This window comes from Mangifera indica, chromosome 2 (assembly GCF_011075055.1).
Source record: "Mangifera indica cultivar Alphonso chromosome 2, CATAS_Mindica_2.1, whole genome shotgun sequence".
NCBI classification, from domain to species: Eukaryota; Viridiplantae; Streptophyta; class Magnoliopsida; order Sapindales; family Anacardiaceae; genus Mangifera; species Mangifera indica.
The window spans coordinates 10913154-10933430 of NC_058138.1; the positions used below are offsets into that span (position 1 = coordinate 10913154).

The 20277-nt window shown below is 32.7% G+C and overlaps 2 protein-coding genes across 2 annotated transcripts; one reads left to right on the top strand and one right to left on the bottom strand.

The window, feature by feature from the left end:
- Positions 1 to 13332: 13332 nt before the first annotated feature.
- Positions 13333 to 15027, top strand: LOC123209324 (presenilin-like protein At1g08700). The gene is made up of 2 exons (XM_044627307.1): positions 13333 to 13727; positions 13929 to 15027. The coding sequence occupies exons 1-2, from the start codon at positions 13397 to 13399 to the stop codon at positions 14891 to 14893; spliced, it is 1296 nt and encodes a 431-aa protein (XP_044483242.1). The 5' UTR covers positions 13333 to 13396; the 3' UTR covers positions 14894 to 15027.
- Positions 15028 to 15451: 424 nt separating this feature from the next.
- Positions 15452 to 19548, bottom strand: LOC123209325 (F-box protein SKIP24). The gene is made up of 4 exons (XM_044627308.1): positions 18996 to 19548; positions 18164 to 18326; positions 17919 to 18060; positions 15452 to 17013 (listed from the first exon to the last, which is right to left on the bottom strand). Exons 1-4 carry the CDS (start codon positions 19397 to 19399, stop codon positions 17000 to 17002), a joined length of 723 nt encoding a protein of 240 aa, XP_044483243.1. The 5' UTR covers positions 19400 to 19548; the 3' UTR covers positions 15452 to 16999.
- Positions 19549 to 20277: the final 729 nt, after the last annotated feature.

A 20277-nucleotide genomic window follows, 5' to 3' on the forward strand; every position in this document is an offset into this window, starting at 1 on the left:
AAGTAAAGGGTCAGTGATGAAACACTAAATAAGTAAGAGATTCAACTGTTATTTTATATTTACATGTCTAAAATGCCCTTGTTCTCAACTCTTACTATTTATATTATCTAAAGTCGACATTAAACTCCCCTATAAATGATGGTAGATCCTATATATCAACTTTGTGCTCATATTGTACTCCAAGAAATATCTAGGCAATATATCATAACTTTCAAATCAAACTGTATCGTGTTTAGTCACTAAAGAACCACTCTCCAAATTCTTATTGGACATGATCATATTGAACTAGGTGGAAATATTTGAATCTAAAAATTGTAACTAACACTGTACACTAAACCGATTAGACCGGATTGAATATATAGATTTGACATCTTAACCATGTGAATTATCTCTCTGTTTCACTACACTAAATTGTATCTCAACTTGGCTCTACTATGAGCAAGTACCCTAGTGCAAGTTTAATGTCCTATTATGGACAGGCTCTACTATGGGTGGTGTAGGAAATGTGTACTCACGGTGTCCCCTAATAACGATCTTATGATGTCAATATGCATGCATCTCAAGCCTTAACTTAACTTGGCTTGTTTTCTATTCCACCCAAAAAGTCTCTCATGCCATTCTATAACTTAATCTCTCAAACACGTAGGGTACTATTTGTATTTGAGATATTTGTACTATCACTCGAAATGACCTTTAGATCCCTAGTCTAGTTCCTTTGCTTTTTTCTTTATTTTGCTCTACACACACGAGTGTGTGCCTTCTAACACATAGGGTCGTGTCCTTCTGTTTTCTTATACACGGCCAATCTCTCCATGCCCTCTCCTCGTGCATTATTTTTATATGCACACAGGTGTTTGCTTCTTCAGATATTTATTTTACTTTCTTTTCTAAAACTTATCTCAACCATGCCACTTTATAGGGGTATTTTAGTCAATTTACCCTTAACACGATTGTGCTAAGATTATACATAGAGAGCTCATGTGTCCTAGTTGACTGCTTACCAATCTACGGTGTCCAACAATCATTGGAACGCCAAAAAATGTAGCCTAAATCTTGAAATTCAGACACACGATCATGTGTCTTATACCATACAGCTATGTGGCAAGTTCAAAATGTAGAAAATGTTAGGTTTTTGAACCTTAATCGAGTTTCTATGATGCCTCTTTTTACTAGTAATGTACATCTCATTAGCTTGATCTTTTTTCACAGTAAGTAAGCTTCATGGAAAACGTATTCATCAGCATATACCCCTAACTCATAAAGGCTTCATACAACAATGGCATTTAAACAAGATCATCACAACTTCCTTTATACTCATATCTACTTCATCTATTTACATAACTAATATCATTTAGAGTCTCATCTCTGCCAACTAAGACTAATTGGAGGGACAAATTATGGTATCACAAATAAGAATATAATTATCTAACATATTATACCTTCAATCATAAAAGAAATCATAGGTAAAATGCATCCTTGATCATAGCATTGGATTAACATATTATTACACTCAATTTCCATTATCAAAGAGTTGTACATGAGCATCTAACAACCTTCACATGAATTAAACCAAGATAATAGGTCTTACTTATCTCAAATTTAGAAGAGATTACTTACACAAATAGACAACCTTCTCTCTACCATTGTCGTTGATTGGGTTACCAAGGGATGTCGTCGAATTTGCCAAACAAAAGTTAGTGGATAAGACTCCAATCTTTCTCTCTCTCTCTCTCTTGGGAGGTTCGTACATTAAGGGATTATGAATAATAATCCCTAAAATACAGTAATATGCCTTTTTTAAAACCAAAATGCATAACTGCACACATAGGCGTGTACTACTCGATACACGGTCGTGTATCATGAAATTTGAATTTCACACGAAATTTATCTTATCCAACTGGTATGACACGATATACAAGCATGGCCTCATCATATAGACCATGTGTCACTGAAAGTTCATATTTTGACTTTCAAATCACATTGACTTATGCATATATTTAAAAAACTCACATAGAAAGACCATTTTGTGCTTGAGATATACCTGTCATTGCTACAGTAGACATCTGAGATGTTAATTGTTTTCACTAGAACATCAGATATGTCGAGATCAACTAAGACCGTAGTAGACTTTGTGAGATGACCTATGTATTTATAGCACAAAGGTATTGAGTGTAGACGAATGGGCAACAAAGAGTGTGAAAAAACAATCACTTTAATCATATAGGAACTTAAAGTTGGAACATCTAGTTTCAGATCTTATACTTTGTGCAAGGTGTCAAGAGGTCACATACTTACTAAGTACTTTTTACTTACATGTTCCTTGTCTATTATTTTACAAGTATTAGTGAATAGCGGGGGCATGCAGAAGAGCCAACAATCCAGCATAGTTCATTCCATGAGACTAAGGGGCAAGATCATCATTTGCACATTTTTATGATATTCATGTCAAGTTTTCAGTTTTTGGATTTGTGGATTGTATTTATACACTTATTTGAGTTATTAGATTTCAGACACTATTTATTGAGATAATGGTACTTAATTATGGATTTCAATTATTCAATTTACACTTTTTTTGCACACATTGAGTTAGCATTGAATACATGTTTTTTTTATTCCATTGTTTTAACTAGGGCCAAAAAACTTATTCCTACCTATGGTATAGTGAAATCTCAAACTCATACCTGTCAACTTTCAAAAACCCAAACTCCTACCCATGAGCTAAATCTACTAAAATTTTTAATTAGAATTAAGGGTAAAATCATAATTTTAATAATACTATTAAAAAATATATAATTTATTATAGTTCCTCTCCTAGGTTTTAAATACTAACAATTTCACCCTTGTCAAACATTTTCCATTTTTGAAAAATCACATCCCCCCTAATAAAGGGTTTCCATTTTTCTCCTATTTCAGCCAGCCCCAAAACTTTTAAAAACTTTAGTTTCTCCCCTATTGAACTTCACATTTCTGGCATCCTCTCTATTTGTCTCCTCCCCCCACAGTTGAGCCGAGGTCGGCCTTGCAACATTAGTGAAGAGAAACGATAGGAATGGTTTGTGGGTTTGGTGCGATCTCTGAAGCTAAAAATGCGAACAATCATTGAAAATGGTTTGTGGATTGTCAAAAATCATCGGGAATCACACATATCGGTGACGAGAAACAACATATCTATGGATTGGTGTGATTTCTTGATAGAGAAGAACCTTAGATGGTAGGAAACCCACAAATATTTCTCGATGATTATTCACACTTTCGTTGTTTAGGAAGGTTGATGTATGCTCGATTGTGGGGGACGACGATGAACAGAGTGAACATCGGACATGTGAAGTTCAATAGGGGGTGAAACAAAGTTTTTAAAAGCTCTAAGTATGGTTAAAATGGGGAAAAAATTGAAACCCTAGATTTGGGGAGGGGGAATGTGATTTTTCAAAAGTGAATTTTTTTGGACAAAGGTAAAGTTGTTAGTTTTTAAAACCTAAGGAGAAAAACAATAAATTATATATATTTTTAATATTATCGTTTAAATAACGATTTTACTCATAACCTTAACTAAAAATTTTAACAAAAATTAAAGTGTGGATGAGAGTTTGAATTTTTAAAAGTTGACAAGTATGAGTTTGAGATTTCACTATACCTTAGGTGGGAATAAGTCTTTTGGCCTTTTAACTAAGAGGTCAAACTGTAAATGTCTTTTTGGGTTATATTTCGTGACAAGAGTATGTATTTATAAATGGATGTTATATGGGTAGAAAAACAAATTTTAGATTTAATTATTCAAATAGGATGTTTTAATAGGATTTGGGAAACCTTTTCTAATATAGTTGGTTGTATTCGACTGAATAATATGTTTCAATAGATTCGACCAACCTTTCTTTCATTTTCCATATCAATTATGGTTGAATATGGTGTTTTTATAAATTATGGTTTAGAGCAATGTTACTGCTATTCACTTTTGATTACACATATGATATATCATCGTATAATTAAGTATTAATTTATTTTTAATTCAAAATCACTAAATAACTTGATATATATAGTTGTTTTACATAATTTAATATTAAACTATTTTATTTTCTCTCATTGTGTTGTATAAGTAATGACTAGAGTGACAAACATCAATATCCATCTATCCACTTCATGTAGAATAGAGACTTAAACATATCTGTACACAAGTGGACAAATGTGACCTTTTTATTTCCAACAACTGGATTGAATATCATGAAAAATTATCTTTGGATTTTGGATGGTAGTTAACTTCGAATGAGTGTTACTAATTGTATCCTTATAGCCTCTAATAGTTAACCGCACCCTAAATTGGTGTGTTTCCCTAAATTTATCTTTGCAGTAATTTATTAGGTTTCTTTTAAATAAAACAAATATAACATTTATGATAGTCAATAACCTTTAAATAGAGAATTGAACATAAAAATAATAATAAAGTAATATAATTAAAAGAAAAAAATTTAAAAAAAGTATAAATATATTTTATGAACAATAATTTCTGTTAAGTTTCACGTTAAATTTAATGATGACAATACCATGTGTAGTTTTGTAAACTATACCTCTATATTGGGCGGGGTGTACAAAATATCTGTTTGCATCCTATAATTGTCTGGCGTACTTTCAGCCCTAAATAGTTAAGGTGAGACCTCTAAACTATTATATTGCCTTTTAAGCATACAATGTACCAATTTCACCCCCAAAATTGTTGCAAGCGTGGGCTAGGCGGATCACGTCCTACCCTGGTTTCGATGCTGCCAACGATAGAAATCATCTATTTTCTAGCCAAATTCGATATTTCAAGCCACAAATTAATTAAAAGTTACCTAAAAACACTATTTTAACATCTAAGGGTCAATTTGACCCAAAAAAAGAAACAATCAATTAACTAGTTAATACTAAAAATGTAAACCCTTGGCTGACAAAAATTAATTTCTCCAACAAAATTTTTAGCTTTAACTATGCTATTGAATAAACATTTAAACATGTCTTGATAACTATTTCCAAACTTAAAACTAACAAAGCCAAATCGAAAACTAGGAATCCTAACAAAATCAAAAAGTTTGAAGAACTTAATATTAAACAAACATATTACTAACATGTGAAACCATTTTTAGTTGAATGGCTCAAATTATGAAGATCTGGATGTCGAAATCATCGAAAAACTGAAAACGTTTTGGTAGAGGGTAGGATGGGTAACATAACATCACATAACATCATACAAGTTAATATCAACAAGTTAACAAAACACTACACAAGTTGATATCAAATCATTATCTTCATCAAAATTTAATTAATCATTTCAATATATCATGCATATATTTCATTGAAAATTAAGCAGTTATAACATTATAATATGTAGGAATCATGATATAAATGAAAGAGATATATAAGAGTACCTTGCTTTTGATTTTTTGGAATATTTTGAAAAACAAATCTTGTAAGGAAAAAGGAAACCTTTTTTATTTGTCTCTCACATATTACAACTGACTATCTCTTTGTATAGATAGGAGAATAATACTGTTCTAAATTCTATTTACTCTTGAATCCATAGATATAATAATAACTGACTTTATACGTGGCTTATCAGTTGACTCAAAATAATAAATATACATGTTTTTTTATAAAAAACACTAGGGTCTCTGTCTCCTATGTGTCTTATAATATTTATTTCATGGAGTAAAGTATTTGAGTATCAGTAGCATCTTGAGTGTTGATTCGTCAAGTGTCGGCAATATCTTATCCTTCCATTTGTATTCTACTTATTGGATACACGTTGCGTCTTACGTGTCAATCATTTGAAGGTTGATCAAATCTCCTTTTCTTTTTTAGGCCTTAGATAATTTTATCTACATAGTCCATAAAGAGTCTAAAGGCAACTTCATTCTCTTCTTCCTCAATTGGGATTTCATCTTGGGCTTTAGCCTTGGTTTCTAGGTCTTAGTTTCTTGAGTTAATATGAATCGAAGAGTTTCCTTTGTTGTTTCCATCAGACTTTGTTAAGAGATTTTCTGGATCTTAAATTCATCATCTATCTCTTGGAGTTGAGTCTGATTTCCTTTAAACAAATTATCTTGAACTTTTGTATATTTATTTGGTAAGGTTGCTATAATTCCTTTATCTTTGTAAATTGTAGTATCCCTTCACAAAAGTTCTTCAACCTTAGCTTGGACTTGTAGTAATTTTCCTATATGAATTCTTGTCCAATACCAATCCTTTTTATCAATGTTTTTTGCTATTTGTTTAGTGTATGGCGTCCCATCGAGACATCCTCCCGATCCATTAATCCATACCATGGTTCTCCTACAACAAACTTTCATATTTGTACAGGCTATACATTATCCTCTTCTTGAACAGAAAAAGTGATGATACAAGTGAAGGTGTGAATTTTCCTATCTAAAACACACAATGTTTGCTTCATTACATTTGATATGCAGGGGTTCATCATTGCTTCATATACATCTATTTCCATTGTATCTATCCATCCTCTTTTTAAGAGTTGTTCACAATTTTCTCTTCTAAAAAATTTCCAAGGATTATGTCATTCCATAGCATCGTCTGTAAGAACAAATAGTTTTGCCAAAAAATCATCCACTTCTTCTTTTTGCTAGTGAACTATTAATGTTTCTATGGTGACTAGATTTAGAAAAGGCATATTGAAATCTTCCTAAATATCCAAGTCTTTAGAAACAATTGTCTCCAAAGAACAGATCTTCCTACCAGTTCTTCTTTTTTGTAATATTTATTATCAACTGTAAGCCATGCTAGCCTTTTTGCTAACTTTCACATTAGTTGACTAAGCTCTACTAGCCCCAAGTCTGTTGCAATAGCGATTCGACATTGAGCTTCTAAGTCATCCTACAATACTTTATCGGCTTCTATCAGCTTAAGGTTCTCAGGAAATTCGAAGCTATCTGTAGTACTTATCATCTCTTATAGCTTCTTCTTTTCTTTTTCTTGTTTTGCAATAATCTTGTCTTACCTCTGAGCAGTCTTAACCGTTTTAGGTTTTCCTCCAATTCTTTCAGAGTTTTCCTTTTTATTAGTGATTGCATTAATTTTTATTTCTCTATTTAACATAGAGTTTTTATTACCGTATTCGCCAATTTCAAAGTTTCTCTTTTTATCAAAGCTTCTTTTCTTATTATAGTTAACTTTTTGTTGTACCTCTACCACGCTAGTTATGTTGGTTTTCTAATATTTTGGATTTCTCCTATCATAATTTTTTATTTCTAGTGGATGAGAGGACCTAAAATATATTAACCTTTGCAGTGTTGCACATTTTTCTTGTTTCTAAATAGTATAATTAATATCCTATATAGAAACATTTTCTCTTAGTGTAATGATTACCTGTTTAATAACAATGTTCAAGGGTTCTTCCTTTTGTTCCTGCATTTTTTTAGATTGCATTTTCCTATTTGGATAGTTTCTCCTTAAATGGGTCGTTAACCTGCTTTAGAATAAAAAAAGTGTCTTTCAGTTTCCTTTTGATCCATTTCTTTGTCAAGGTCTAGATAAAAAGTCTACCACAAAATTAGATTGATTAGACATATATTCAATCTTAATGTTATATTCAGCAAACCATTTGTCATCTAATTAATCTAGTTTTGTCATCCTTTAATGGAAGTTTCATAAACGAAGTTAAATACTTCGAATCTGTCTTTAAAGTAAACTCTTGATTGATAACGAATAGTCAAAATTTGTCAATACATTCTTTAACGGCTAAAATCTCCTTCTTATGAATAGGATAATTGATTTCTGTTGCTAAGAATTTTCCTTTAGCCTTAAGAACTTCTCCTCAATAATAATCAGAAGCATCACTTTCTGTTATCATAGAATCTACATCTTCTGGTATAGTTAAATGTTATAGGTTCTTAGACAAGTCTTTAGTCTAAATTACACAGTTAGTATCTTCATTAGTCCATTCTCATGGTACCATTGAACTTTACTTTCTTTGTTAATCTATTTATAACGCTAGCTAGATTAGGGACATATTCCTTCATTTAATTTGCCAGTTTAAGAAATTGTTATAAGATGTGTCTTGATTCTAACACATTAGAGAAATCTAACAATTTCTTTGAAATGTGGTTTTAGAGTTGAATGCCTCCTCCGAATTCCACTCCTAAAAATTTGACCTTAGTTTGGAACCATTCTATTTTTCTTTCAGATAGAATTATTCCATTTTCAAGTAACCTTTTAGTCACTTGCTGTAGATGTTTTATATAATTTTTCCTAGTTTTACTAAACACTAGTGCATCATCTACATAAACGACACAAAAATCGAATAAGTTGAAAAAAACCTTATCTATTTTCCTTTGAAATATAGATGGCGCTTGTTTTAACCCAAAAGGTAAAATTAGCCATTCATATAATCCTTTTGGGCATGTAAATGTCGTCAAAGGTATACTTTCCTTTGATATTTTGATTTGCCAAAACCTTGACTTTAAATCAAATAAAGAAAAGATTTTTCCAAACTTAGCTTTATTTAATAAAGCTGATTTGTTAGGTATTTTATAGGCATTGTCTATAGTTTTGCTGTTTAAAATCCTATAGTTGATAACTATCTTAGCTTTTCCTCTAATTTGTTATGCTCTATTTATTACCATAAAAGCAAGCGAAGAGTGAGGACTATTATTTTCTTTTATTAGCACTTTAGCTAGTAACTCTAGTATTTGCTTTCTAAATTCCTCTTTTATATCAGGAGTGTATCGTCTAGAGTCTGTTTTGACTTTGTCATTTGGATTTTTTAATTTTATTTCTTCAAATATTTTGTTCATTTCTCACAGTTTTAATGGTAATTCATTAAAATAAGGAGAAAATTTCTCTTTAAATCTTTTAATTTCTTCAAGATTTGAAGAGTATTCATGACTTTCGACTATTTCAAAGATTTCTTGTTTTCTAAGGTATGTTTTGGAGGATTTTTCTTCCTCTTTCAATTTACCTTGAGAAAATCTTTGAAATATCCTTTTACATATCTTTTTCATGTTTTCTTCTAGCTCATTTTCTTTTATCCACCATTTTTCTTGAGGTTTTATCAAGAACACAATGTCGTCAGTTTCTGGCTTTAGCTTTTTAAGTCTAAAACTATTTTTGACTTTATCTATTTCAAGCTTGGCTAGAATAGAAGTAGTATATCCTCCAAGCATAATATAGTCATTATCTTAGATAAATAGCCTTACTTATGCTTGTCCTCATAGAATTGAGTTTTCAATAATAAAGTCTACCTCTAGGTAGTCTAATAATAAAACTTCGCATAGGACAAACTTTTTTTTATTTAATAGTATGATTATGTCCTGGACAAATTCCGTAATCATACTTTGTCCTCTATCAACGACCGTATTCATGATAGGGTATTCTAGTTGTTTCCGTAGTTCTTGTGGAAAACAGTATTATCATGCTATGCATTTCGTCACTCATGTATCTACCAAAATATCTAAAAAATATGGTTTATATTTTGGAAATTCCAATTTCACAATGATACAAGTATCTATTGTGCCTTGTACCAGTGCATGACAATGAACTTTATGATTCATCATCATTCAAGTTGATGAAGTATTTTCTTCTTTATATACTGATATTTGTATAGATTTATATCTGACTATATTCCTTGTAGAAGAGTTCCTCAAGATATGACTTTCCACATCTGAGTTGTCTAATCTTTCTATGTCCAATATATTAATCCTTGGTGCACTACGTTCTATCTTTTCTCTTTTTTTAGAAATTGAATTTCTTGGCCAATATACATTCCTTGAAACTAAGTTTCTCAAAATTGGGAAAGTTATGTCGACACTATCACCAATTTCTTCAATTTTTATTCTTGGGTTTATTTCTATTTCCACCACACTTGGCTGTGGTATGAAAGTGAAAACCTAATTTCTTTGGCCATGTCAATTGTCTAAGATTGATAATGGTAGGATTTATTAGAATAATCAAGTTTGATTCTGAGCCATGCATTTTGTATTTGAATGAGAGTACATTGATATAGGATTGACCGAATTTACTAATCGGTATATCATCTTATTTTGAATTGTTATTCTGTTACTAGATTGTAATGAGTCTTCCAATCTAGAGGTATGAATACATAATACCATGATTCTCTTAAGGTTTAGGTCTTTAAGACTGACCATATATCCTAGCTGGATCATCCCATAAGAGTCTCCTAAAGCAAAGTTGGCATGAAATCCTCCAACCAAGACTTTAGTAAAAGTGGTCCACCTCCTATCAAGTAGTACAACTTGGATAAGAACATTCATACCACCCTGAATAGGCCCTGTACCTAAACCTAAACTTGTACAGCTCCTAGTTGTATATAGTGATACTTGTTATTTACCTATTTCACAAGTTCATGTAGCTTTAGTAACCATTCATCATTTGATAAAATGATTTTCCCTTCATTTGATTGGATTAAGGCTACTCTAATGGGCTTTTCATACACATCTTCTAGTCCTCGAGCCTGGAATATCCATCGTGAGGTTTTTCCAAATACTTCTCTTAGAGAAAGCTTTGAAATAACCCATTCATTTGGACTTACCGATGTGTCCTCTAACTAATAGACGAGCTAATTATTGATTAGGGATTAGTCTTGAGTTCTAAGGAAATGAGTTTCTCATCGGTGAATAGATTAGATAGCTCTTATAAATTTTTTATTCTATTCATAAAAATGTTTAACTGGTGCAAAGTAACGACCTCTTCTTCCTATCCTAATGAACACTCTTCATCAATTAAAGAGTCTTCCTCTGATTCTCCAAAGTATTCTGAGATCAATTCATACATTGATTCATCATCCGAGTTTACCTCGTATCCTAAAACAAACTCATATTCCAAAGTTCTAGTGCTAGCATCTATATTAAGTAATTTAGTACTAACTTTTCATTTGGGCTTATTTGGGCATTTATTGGCATAGTGTTATGTGCTAACATCTATTTAGCAACAATCACAGTCTTTTGCACTTTTGCCCAAGGGACAAGTAGTATAATACCTTTTTGCTTCTCTTTCCTTTGCTATTGGCAGAGTCTTCCTTGTTTTTCTCATAAATCTACCATGGTCAGAAAGGTTAGATTTATTATAGACAAGTTTTTTCCCCATAGTTCAAAAGTATTTAGACCTAAGTTTCTCTTTTCTAAAGAATTTATCCTTTTCCCTATGAGTCTTTCTATTTTGAAGTTTATCCAGTTTAGTTTTACTACAACCATATTGTTTTGGGACTCCTTCAAAGTTGTAATAACAGACATCATTAAAATTAAGCTTTTTAGCTTTTTTATCAAGCTTAGCATTGAGACAAGTTGTTCTTTCAAGTTGCCTTACTGCTTCTATTCTTCTTCCTAAGGAATCAACTATTTGATTCTTTTCTAGAAGTAGCATGAAAGCCTTGTTAGCATTTTCATCCCATTTATTAGGCAACTTTGCGAAAAGGTATTTTTCATAACCTCATGTGTTCCTCCGAGTAATTGATAAAAATATTACCTGTATTCACAAACGAAATTTTCAAACAAACACATATCGCAAAGTCGAAGCTTGGTTAACATTTCTAATGCAACTACCTCTGCTAGATTTCTACTAGATATTGTAATTCTTGTAAATTCCTTAGAAAACATATCTTTAAAAAGAGCAAAAATTTCTTCCCTACATTTTAAGTCTTTTATCATATCTAAAATATCGGTGCTAGCTTTTAGACTTACCTAGAAACTTCCTGCAGCCCTTTGCAATATAAATCATAAGAAACAATAGGTTTGTTCGAGGTCAAAAGATTTGTTTTGTATATGGACCCAGTTTATAGTTTCCCAATTTGAGACACCATTAACTACATTATAGACACAGTCTATATTGAGAAAACTTCCACTAGACAGTATTTTCACCAATCTTGGTATAGGTTTAAGCGTAAATTTTGACTTTATCTTTGTAGGATAACTCATAGGAGTATATTCAGGCTTTGAAATTTCTCACAGAAATCCTTCAAAAGAGTACAAGGGATTTTTCATTCATTCCAAATGATCATGTTTAACCTCAGTTTCCCTGATACTAGAGATTAGATTCTTTAGGTCTTCTATTTTTGGTCTTTAAGATATCTTTTTAAAAGTTTTTTCCCCTTCAGCAATTTTCTTCTGTTTCTTAAGTTTCTCTTCATAATATTTACTGATTTTATCAGTATCCGAGAGAGTTATATTCAGAAGTTCTTCTTTTATGTTTAGTTTTCCTTCTTTTTTAAAAACAAAATATTTCTCTTTTATTGCCTTAAAATACAGTTTTTCAACTTTGTCCCAATCCCCTTGGGACTCCTAAGCTACAAAATTTGCATATCTTGGAAGGAGACTAGGATATTTATTGTATAAACTAGTAGCAAATTGCTTAAGTATTTCTTTATCAGCCATACTTTTCCTCAGTCAGGAAATATGTAACGTGACGTTAACGGCTCCTCAAGACTTTGAGATTCTCCTTACCAGTATCCTAGAACAGCTTCTACTTTATCCGACCATAGACTTCTTAACTCTAATTCTCTTGTTTCTATGGTCATTGTTCGGGTTGGTATAAAACAAGTATCCGTATACAGCCTTGACTTAAGGCTTTGCGCACTATGTCTAATAACCTTTTTACTCCTAACCACTCTAGATAGTTTTGGCGAATATCTGGGTTCTCGTTATAGAAATCAAGAGTACACTGTTTGATCTCTTGTTTAGTTTATCCTTCAATTGGATTCACTTGCTCTATATCACTAAGAGTCAGTGACATGGAATAATCATCTATCCTTATGATAGTATTTGAATAACCAAAACTATTAACTAGTTTTCCTTGTTTACCTATTTAGCAAAATAGTAATAACACATTCCAAAGCTATAATCCTCTATAAATTAGAGCTTACTTTAAAGAGAGATTCTTCCAATCTGGTTAGCTTTAGACTCATTAAAAATATACGATAAATTGTATAATTTAGTTTCATGTCGCGATTTTCTACTTTGAGATTAAGGTCTTCAAGCTTATCTATAACAGTATTCAATAAACCAATAACAGAGATATTTTCAATTCCATGATCTAAATGAAAACATGATTTATTTAAACCTCTCTTTCCATTTAGCTCATTATTCATAATGCTATTATCAAAGTTCTTACATCCACCAAATGAGATCCCAAACAATGAAGAATCGTATTATTAACTCATTAAATTTTGATTAACCATGATATCATTCACAAGGCTCTACTATCAAGTTAACATAACATCGCATAACAAATGGAAAAAAGTGTATTATCTTGACTAAAATGGTATAATAAAAAAATATTTTAAAAAATGCTGAAATAATAAATTTTTTTAAAGCATCCATTAACCATCAGCAGAGTTAACGAAAGCATTTGAAGAATTCCCACCACACTACCAAATTTGACCAAAGTCGTATTATTTTGGCAAATGGAGTCAAGCATTCTGGAGTCAGTGGGTGCTGAGATCATCGGAGTTATGTCTCCGGTGTCTCTTTGCATGCTTCTTGTTGTTCTTCTAGTTTATTCCCTCTCTTCTTCCAATCCCCTTTCTGACCTTCCAATTCGCACAGCAGCCAATCTTGTCTACATCGAAAACCACCAAGATTCTACTGCCCAGAAGCTCGAAGGCGCTATCCTTAACGCCTTGGTCTTTGTTGTTCTCACCGCCATCGTTACATTCTTGCATGTCATTCTTTATTACTACAATTTCACCAACTTCTTGAAGAATTACACGCGCTTCGCCTCCTTCTTCATCTTGGGTATCTTTCATTTTTCAGTTATCGGTCCCTTGTGTCCTATTGGATGTCCGATCTTTGTTCTATATTAATCTTTTTAATATCTGAAAATGGTTTTGGTACAAAATTATTAAATGAGAAATTTAAAATAGTTTTTAGGATTATATTCGAAAACATTCCAATTCAGTCAGACTAATGGTGAATTGTTATTGTGTTCCATCTTAGGTTTAATGGGTGGTTCGATATTTTTGTCCATAATTCAGCATTATTCAATACCTGTTGATTCTATAACATTCTTTCTGCTGCTTTTTAATTTGACTGTTGTGGGGGTGTTGTCGCTGTTTTCGGATGGGATGCCCATTATGTTGAGGCAAGGGTATACGGTGTGTTTGGGAATTATTGCGGCAGCTTGGTTTACAAAGTTGCCGGAGTGGACTACCTGGGCTGTGTTGGTGGGATTAGCTGTTTATGATTTGGTTGCAGTTTTGGCACCTGGTGGCCCACTTAAGTTGTTGGTGGAGCTGTCCTCGAGCCGGGATGAGGAACCTCCTGCTTTGCTTTATGAAGCTCGGCCAACTGTTTCAAGTAGTGGGAGAAATCGAAGGTTGAGTATGGAGCTACTGGTTGGTGGGGTTTCAGATTCTGAGTCTGAGGAGTTGCAAGTTCTGTCTAGGGAAAGTGTGCATCGAACAGAGAGAGTTGAACATGACAGAAATGACGATGCAGTGGAGAGGCTGCCTTTAGTGTGTCGTTTAAGGGAAGAATATGAATCAAGTAGTGGTTCATCATCTGAGTATTCACCAGTGTTTGTCAGTAGGCAAAATGAGATTTCCGTGGATAAGGAGATGTCACCTCTTGTTGATATGATGGGGTTGGGGTCACCAACAAGCAGTGGTTGCTCGGAGGATGGGGTGGCAGTGAGGGGAGGTATCAAACTTGGTCTTGGAGACTTCGTTTTCTACAGTGTTCTTGCCGGGAGAGCTGCAATGTATGATCTAATTACAGTATATGCTTGTTATCTTGCAATTATTTCTGGACTTGGGTGTACTCTGATTCTGTTGTCTGTGTGCCGTCAAGCTCTTCCTGCCCTCCCTATATCAATTACATTGGGTATCCTATTTTACTTCTTGACTCGATTGTTGTTGGAACCTTTTGTTGTCAGTACAGCAACGAACTTGATGATGTTTTGATTCTTAAAACTTTTGAAACCGATTACAGTGTTTAAAGAAACGGCAGTTTTGTTGGCATGAGTTCTTTATACAGATTGGAAATTGTTTCTACTTGATCAATCTCTCATTAGTACTCATGTAAGCTTTTCCTGATTTGCATTGTGGCCGAATATTACAGAATAACTAGCCTTTTGGGTCTTTTATAATATTCAGAACTGATGATTTAGCTTCATCTTAACTAGATGTGATGAGATTTCAGGTATAAATATATACATTTTAGATACATATGTATGATATACATTCAATGCAGCAGCCAATTCACCTTTATTCATTAATGTTAATAGTACTATTAACATTCTTCTGTTTATATCTGCTATTCTAACAAAATAGATCTTCCAATGGCATATATTGTTCACAGCTTTTATTCTACAAGACATAAATCTTTATGTCAATTCTTTATGCCCTTAAATTGCATAGTGTTGGGTTGTTAGTTTTTGAGAGGTAATATTTTCTCACTGTTGATTTACACAGACATTGTTTATCTTTGTTTGGTTTAAAAACAAGATAACTTCTTCCAAGTTAACATACTCAACAGTGTTCAATATTCATCCATATATTATTTTCTTCTAATTCAACAACTTGAAATACATCAAACCTCTGTAATAAATATACAAGCCACCAAGTCAAACAATGAAAACACCAAAAACAAAATCAAATCCTACTATCCACTTCTATATTCACTTTACGGCAAGGATTAAATGAAGTTTATTGTTCAACTATATATTATTTTCTTTCAATTCAGCAACTTGAACCCATCAAACCACCAAAATGATATTATTTTGATTCAGCAGATTAAAAAAAGGGTGGAGTACTCACCTGGATACCCAAATTTTGAATTGGAGTTGATTCCTGAGTCAATTCTGATTCCTAAAGGGATGGAAGCAAAACCAGAACTTATCAATTCTACAGAAATTAGAACCAAAACCAAAAGTTATCGATTCCACAAAAATTGGTATCCATCTAGGGTAAAGCCTGTTCTAGGTAAGAACTGAAATCAAAAGCCAAATAGCCAGTCATTCCCATGCGAGTTTTTTGCTCACCCTCATCCATACTCACTAGCACCGCATAAATTCTTTGATAGTAATGGAAACTTTCTAACACCAACAAAAAGATCCCCACTTTTAACTTAGAATAAAGAAATAAAATTAGGCTCATGGTCCTATTTATATGGGGTCAAGCATTGATTAGGAGGGCAATTTACATGGTGAGCTCAAAGGGTAAGCAAATATTGCCACCTGTCAGTCGCCTAATATCAACAAAAACTTGTGTTAACGGCCACTTGTATGCATCACCTGTAACAGCACGAAGGCATTGGTTAAGAGTGTCACCAAGTGTGAGGGTCACCAATTCCCCTAACTACACCACAATTAATGCAATAACCGAGGAAGCCAAGAAGGTTAAAGACTATTGATCAACCCCTCATTATTTGGCATTGTCAACACTTTGTGCCCCAACCACCATTCCATTCTAGTTGGCTTTCACTGATACCATTACCTAAACCTCAAGGCTCACCATTCCACTGTGCATGTATGCTGCTGCCACAAAAGTTTCATTAGAGTTTTTTCATTAACTCATCATTGTACAACACAGCAAATCATTGTTTGGGAATATTTAGTAACCCTACCCTAAAGGTTTGGGACACCACAAGTCACTGTCTTCAACATACACCAAAATTCTAACATTATATAAAGGAGAGATTCTTTTTCCTTTGAAAGGTAAGTTTTTCAAGTGACAAATCATTCTAATTTTTAAATTTGGATGTTGCTACCCTTTCTTGGGAAAGTTCTTCAACAAACTTTATAGGAAAAGAAGATCCACCTCAACACATGCATAAGCATCGTATCTGATTTCATCACTTCACCTCTTCACCATTTGCTTTCGGTATCACTGATGGTTAAGCTAGAGACTTGATCAAAAAGTTGACTAGAAAAATTCTCTCTATCTTCTTCATCTTGAAATTGAGCAATTATAGCTTACAGTTACTTCTTGAATTCTTGCATTGATCATGTAGGAGCTAAAGATGATATTGCAACTAATTTGTTGCGCAGAAAATTCACAATTTCTAGATCAATTGCTTGGACCTGTTACAGAAGAGTGGACAAATATTTAGAAACATTTTCTTTGGGTGCATGCTCGACCTTGTAATTTTCCTACCATTTGACTTTGTATTTTCTTGCCAAATGAGGAACAATACTTTCACTTTGTATGATTTCATATTAATAGGCAAGAACATATGAAAGATGGAATAAAATAAGAAAAGCACAATTGGAAGGAAACTGAAATCTCTATTTTAGATTTTTCAAAATTTCTTATGAACATCTCAAATTCATCAAAGACAAGTTTAATATGAACAATTTTTTTAAAGTTTAATTTGAAATCTCTATTTCAGATTTCTTCAACTAAGCCAAAACAGATCCACAAATGAGAAAATCACAGGCAATCTATCTGAAGATTGCAAAATTTCTCCAAAACAAATTAATTGTTGCTTCATTTTCAGTTGTTGCTAGATAAATAAAATTAAGGAATTAGATTTAAGCAATAAGTTCTAAATTTGAAAAAGTATAAGATAGAGTGTATTCCCAGAGCCAACTCTCATATTTTGTCTCCAGCTCAAGCATGATGATGCTTAAAATAACAAGATGACAACCTTGTCAACCAAACTTATAGTATGTTTCTTTTGAGTAATAAGTTAGGTGATGCAGAAAACAACTGAGAAAGTGATTTGATTTAATAACTCATGATAAAAAAACAAATTGTCAAAATCATGGTGACATTGATCCTAACCTCTACATGAGATCCTCAAAAGCTTTAGAAAGTGATAGATTGAAAGAATGGCGAAATCAGAAATAATAAGGATACACGGTAACCTAGCATACAAATGGAAAAATGCTTGAAGCTCACATTATTCACATGATTAGTCACCTTTTTGAAAACAATTAATAAATATTTTATTGATCATAGAAAGAACAAGAACTGAGTGTCTTACAGTTACTATATGTTTTCAACTTCTTCCTCTTTAAGTCGCACTTATTGTCCTCACTATTTGTAGAATTATACTCTCGCAAGGGGTGATACTTCATTGATCCCAACTCTTCCTTCCCCTTTTCGAGTCTTTGTTTTAGCTCTCTCTGCCATAAAAAATACCAACACTTTAGAATTATAATTTACCAAACTCCTTCAAATACAACAAAAGCAAAAAACATTGCATGACAAGAGAGTTTTCATACATACATAGGCCTTGTCAAACCCTGCAATCTGCTGCTTGCAAAGTCTAAGTTCCATCTCAAGTGAATGTAACCTAGATTCAACAGGAACAACACACTGCTCAACTATTTGTTTCTGTTTACCTCTAACAACCTCTGGCTGCCAGACATTCAAGGCTACTGAAGCTTGCCTGAAAGAACCAATCACAATCACTAATCAACATGTGCCAAAAAAGTTCAAACTAATTAAAATATATAAGAATCTTAATGAGTTCTCAATACCATTAAAATCTATACTAACAACTCAATTAAATTTAGTGCTTTTATAAATTTTCCTGTATTTGGAAACCATAAGAAAAACCAAATTCAGTTCTCCTTCCTCATTATCCCAAGAACAGTTAGATTCATCCTTTTAAATTTTCTATTTATTTATTTGGAAAAGTGATTCTCCCATGTTCATTTTTGGTCTTTAACTACATTTGCTAATTGCTTTGTAATTACTTCCCAATCTTTGTTTCTACATGTCATTGACCTTCCAAAGAATGCAAAATGTACCACCTCTCGCTGATACTGAGTGCTTGAAAACAAGAAAGAAAAAAAATCAATGAGGTTTCTGATCAACATCAAGCAAGGCCTCTGAAAAATTGCACAAATTCATAGGGTTACTGACAAAAGATCAAACTTTGCATCAGTTCACTTAACCTCAACCTGAAGGAAAGCGAACAAAATCATCCCTTTCGATAAAAACATCACTTCTAAAACAAAGATCACTCTACTTGAAGCAAAACTGATAAATTCATAGTTATTCTAATTCTAAGAAACAATTAAACTAAAAAAAAAAAAAATTAAGAATCAATTACCTGACCCTGCGTAAGTTGGATAATTCAGCAAAAGTGGCTTTCATTTTGTGAGTCTCATCTCGCAATTTCCGCTCAATTTCCCTAATCTTTCGCAAATTCTCGGCCACTTGACTCTCTTTCCTTAACACAGCCCTTCTATATGCCGCCATTTTCCTCTCCCTATCCTTCTCAAACCTAATTTTGTAAATTGACTTAATCGGCGACGATGACTGTGATGAAGACGGTGAGTTGTCGAAATCAGAGGAGAATATGCGGGACCAGAGTGAGTCCTCACCGGATAATCGGTGAAGGCGTCTACAGGAGATGGAAAGGCAGCAGAGGTCCTTGAAAGTGAAGCTGGCGTTTTGGATTCCGATTTCGAGTATTTTTCTCCAGAGTTCGTCCGGTAGAGCGTCGACCGACATTATTATGTAATTGTAGCAGAACAGATTTGGGTCTTCAGTTATATCATGTCGTCGGGGAGGATAAAGGCCCGTGACATTTCGCCTCCACGACAAGTCGCAGTACAATGGACACTTCCGGAGATTGTATTGGGAGTAAATAATATTTTTCCTCCCAATCAAGGATAAGTCTAAAATCATTTTTACATTAATATTTTTCCGCCCAAAATTAATTTCATTTAATAACATTAATATTATAAAAAGAAAGTAATAATTTTATTATATATTAATTAAAAAAGGCCAAGACCATTTCCCACTCAAGCTTAGTTACATTTTAAAATCACATATGCAAGATTTAAAAAATCCAAAATTCCACTTATAACATAATTTATATTAGAATTTTCTATCAGAGATAAAAATAAAATTATTATTTTATTAATAATATTAAAAAAATATAAAATTCATTATATTTTTCTCCTAAGTTTTAAAAACTAATAATTTCACTCTTACTTAAAATTTTCTAAGTTTAAAAAATCACATTTTTCTCCCAAATTTTGTTCATCCCTTTAGCCACTGTCTTCGGTAGAGCTGGACTCGAACCGAGCCCATTCAAACTTGAGTTAGAGCTCGGTTCAAACAAACTTAAAATAAGCTACTCCTATAAAAGCTCGATGGAGCTCGAGCTAGAGCTACTCGCTAAATTTTTTAATTAAAAATTTTAATATAAAATAATATTATTTCGACCAATATGTATTAAAATGATATCATTTTAATAACGAATTAGTTAAAAATTCGAACTCGAAATGAGCCATTTATTGACAGACCATTTAAGTCATATTACTAGAAATAACAATAAATTTTATGAGGCCCACTTTATGCAATACTTATCACATCAATCTAAC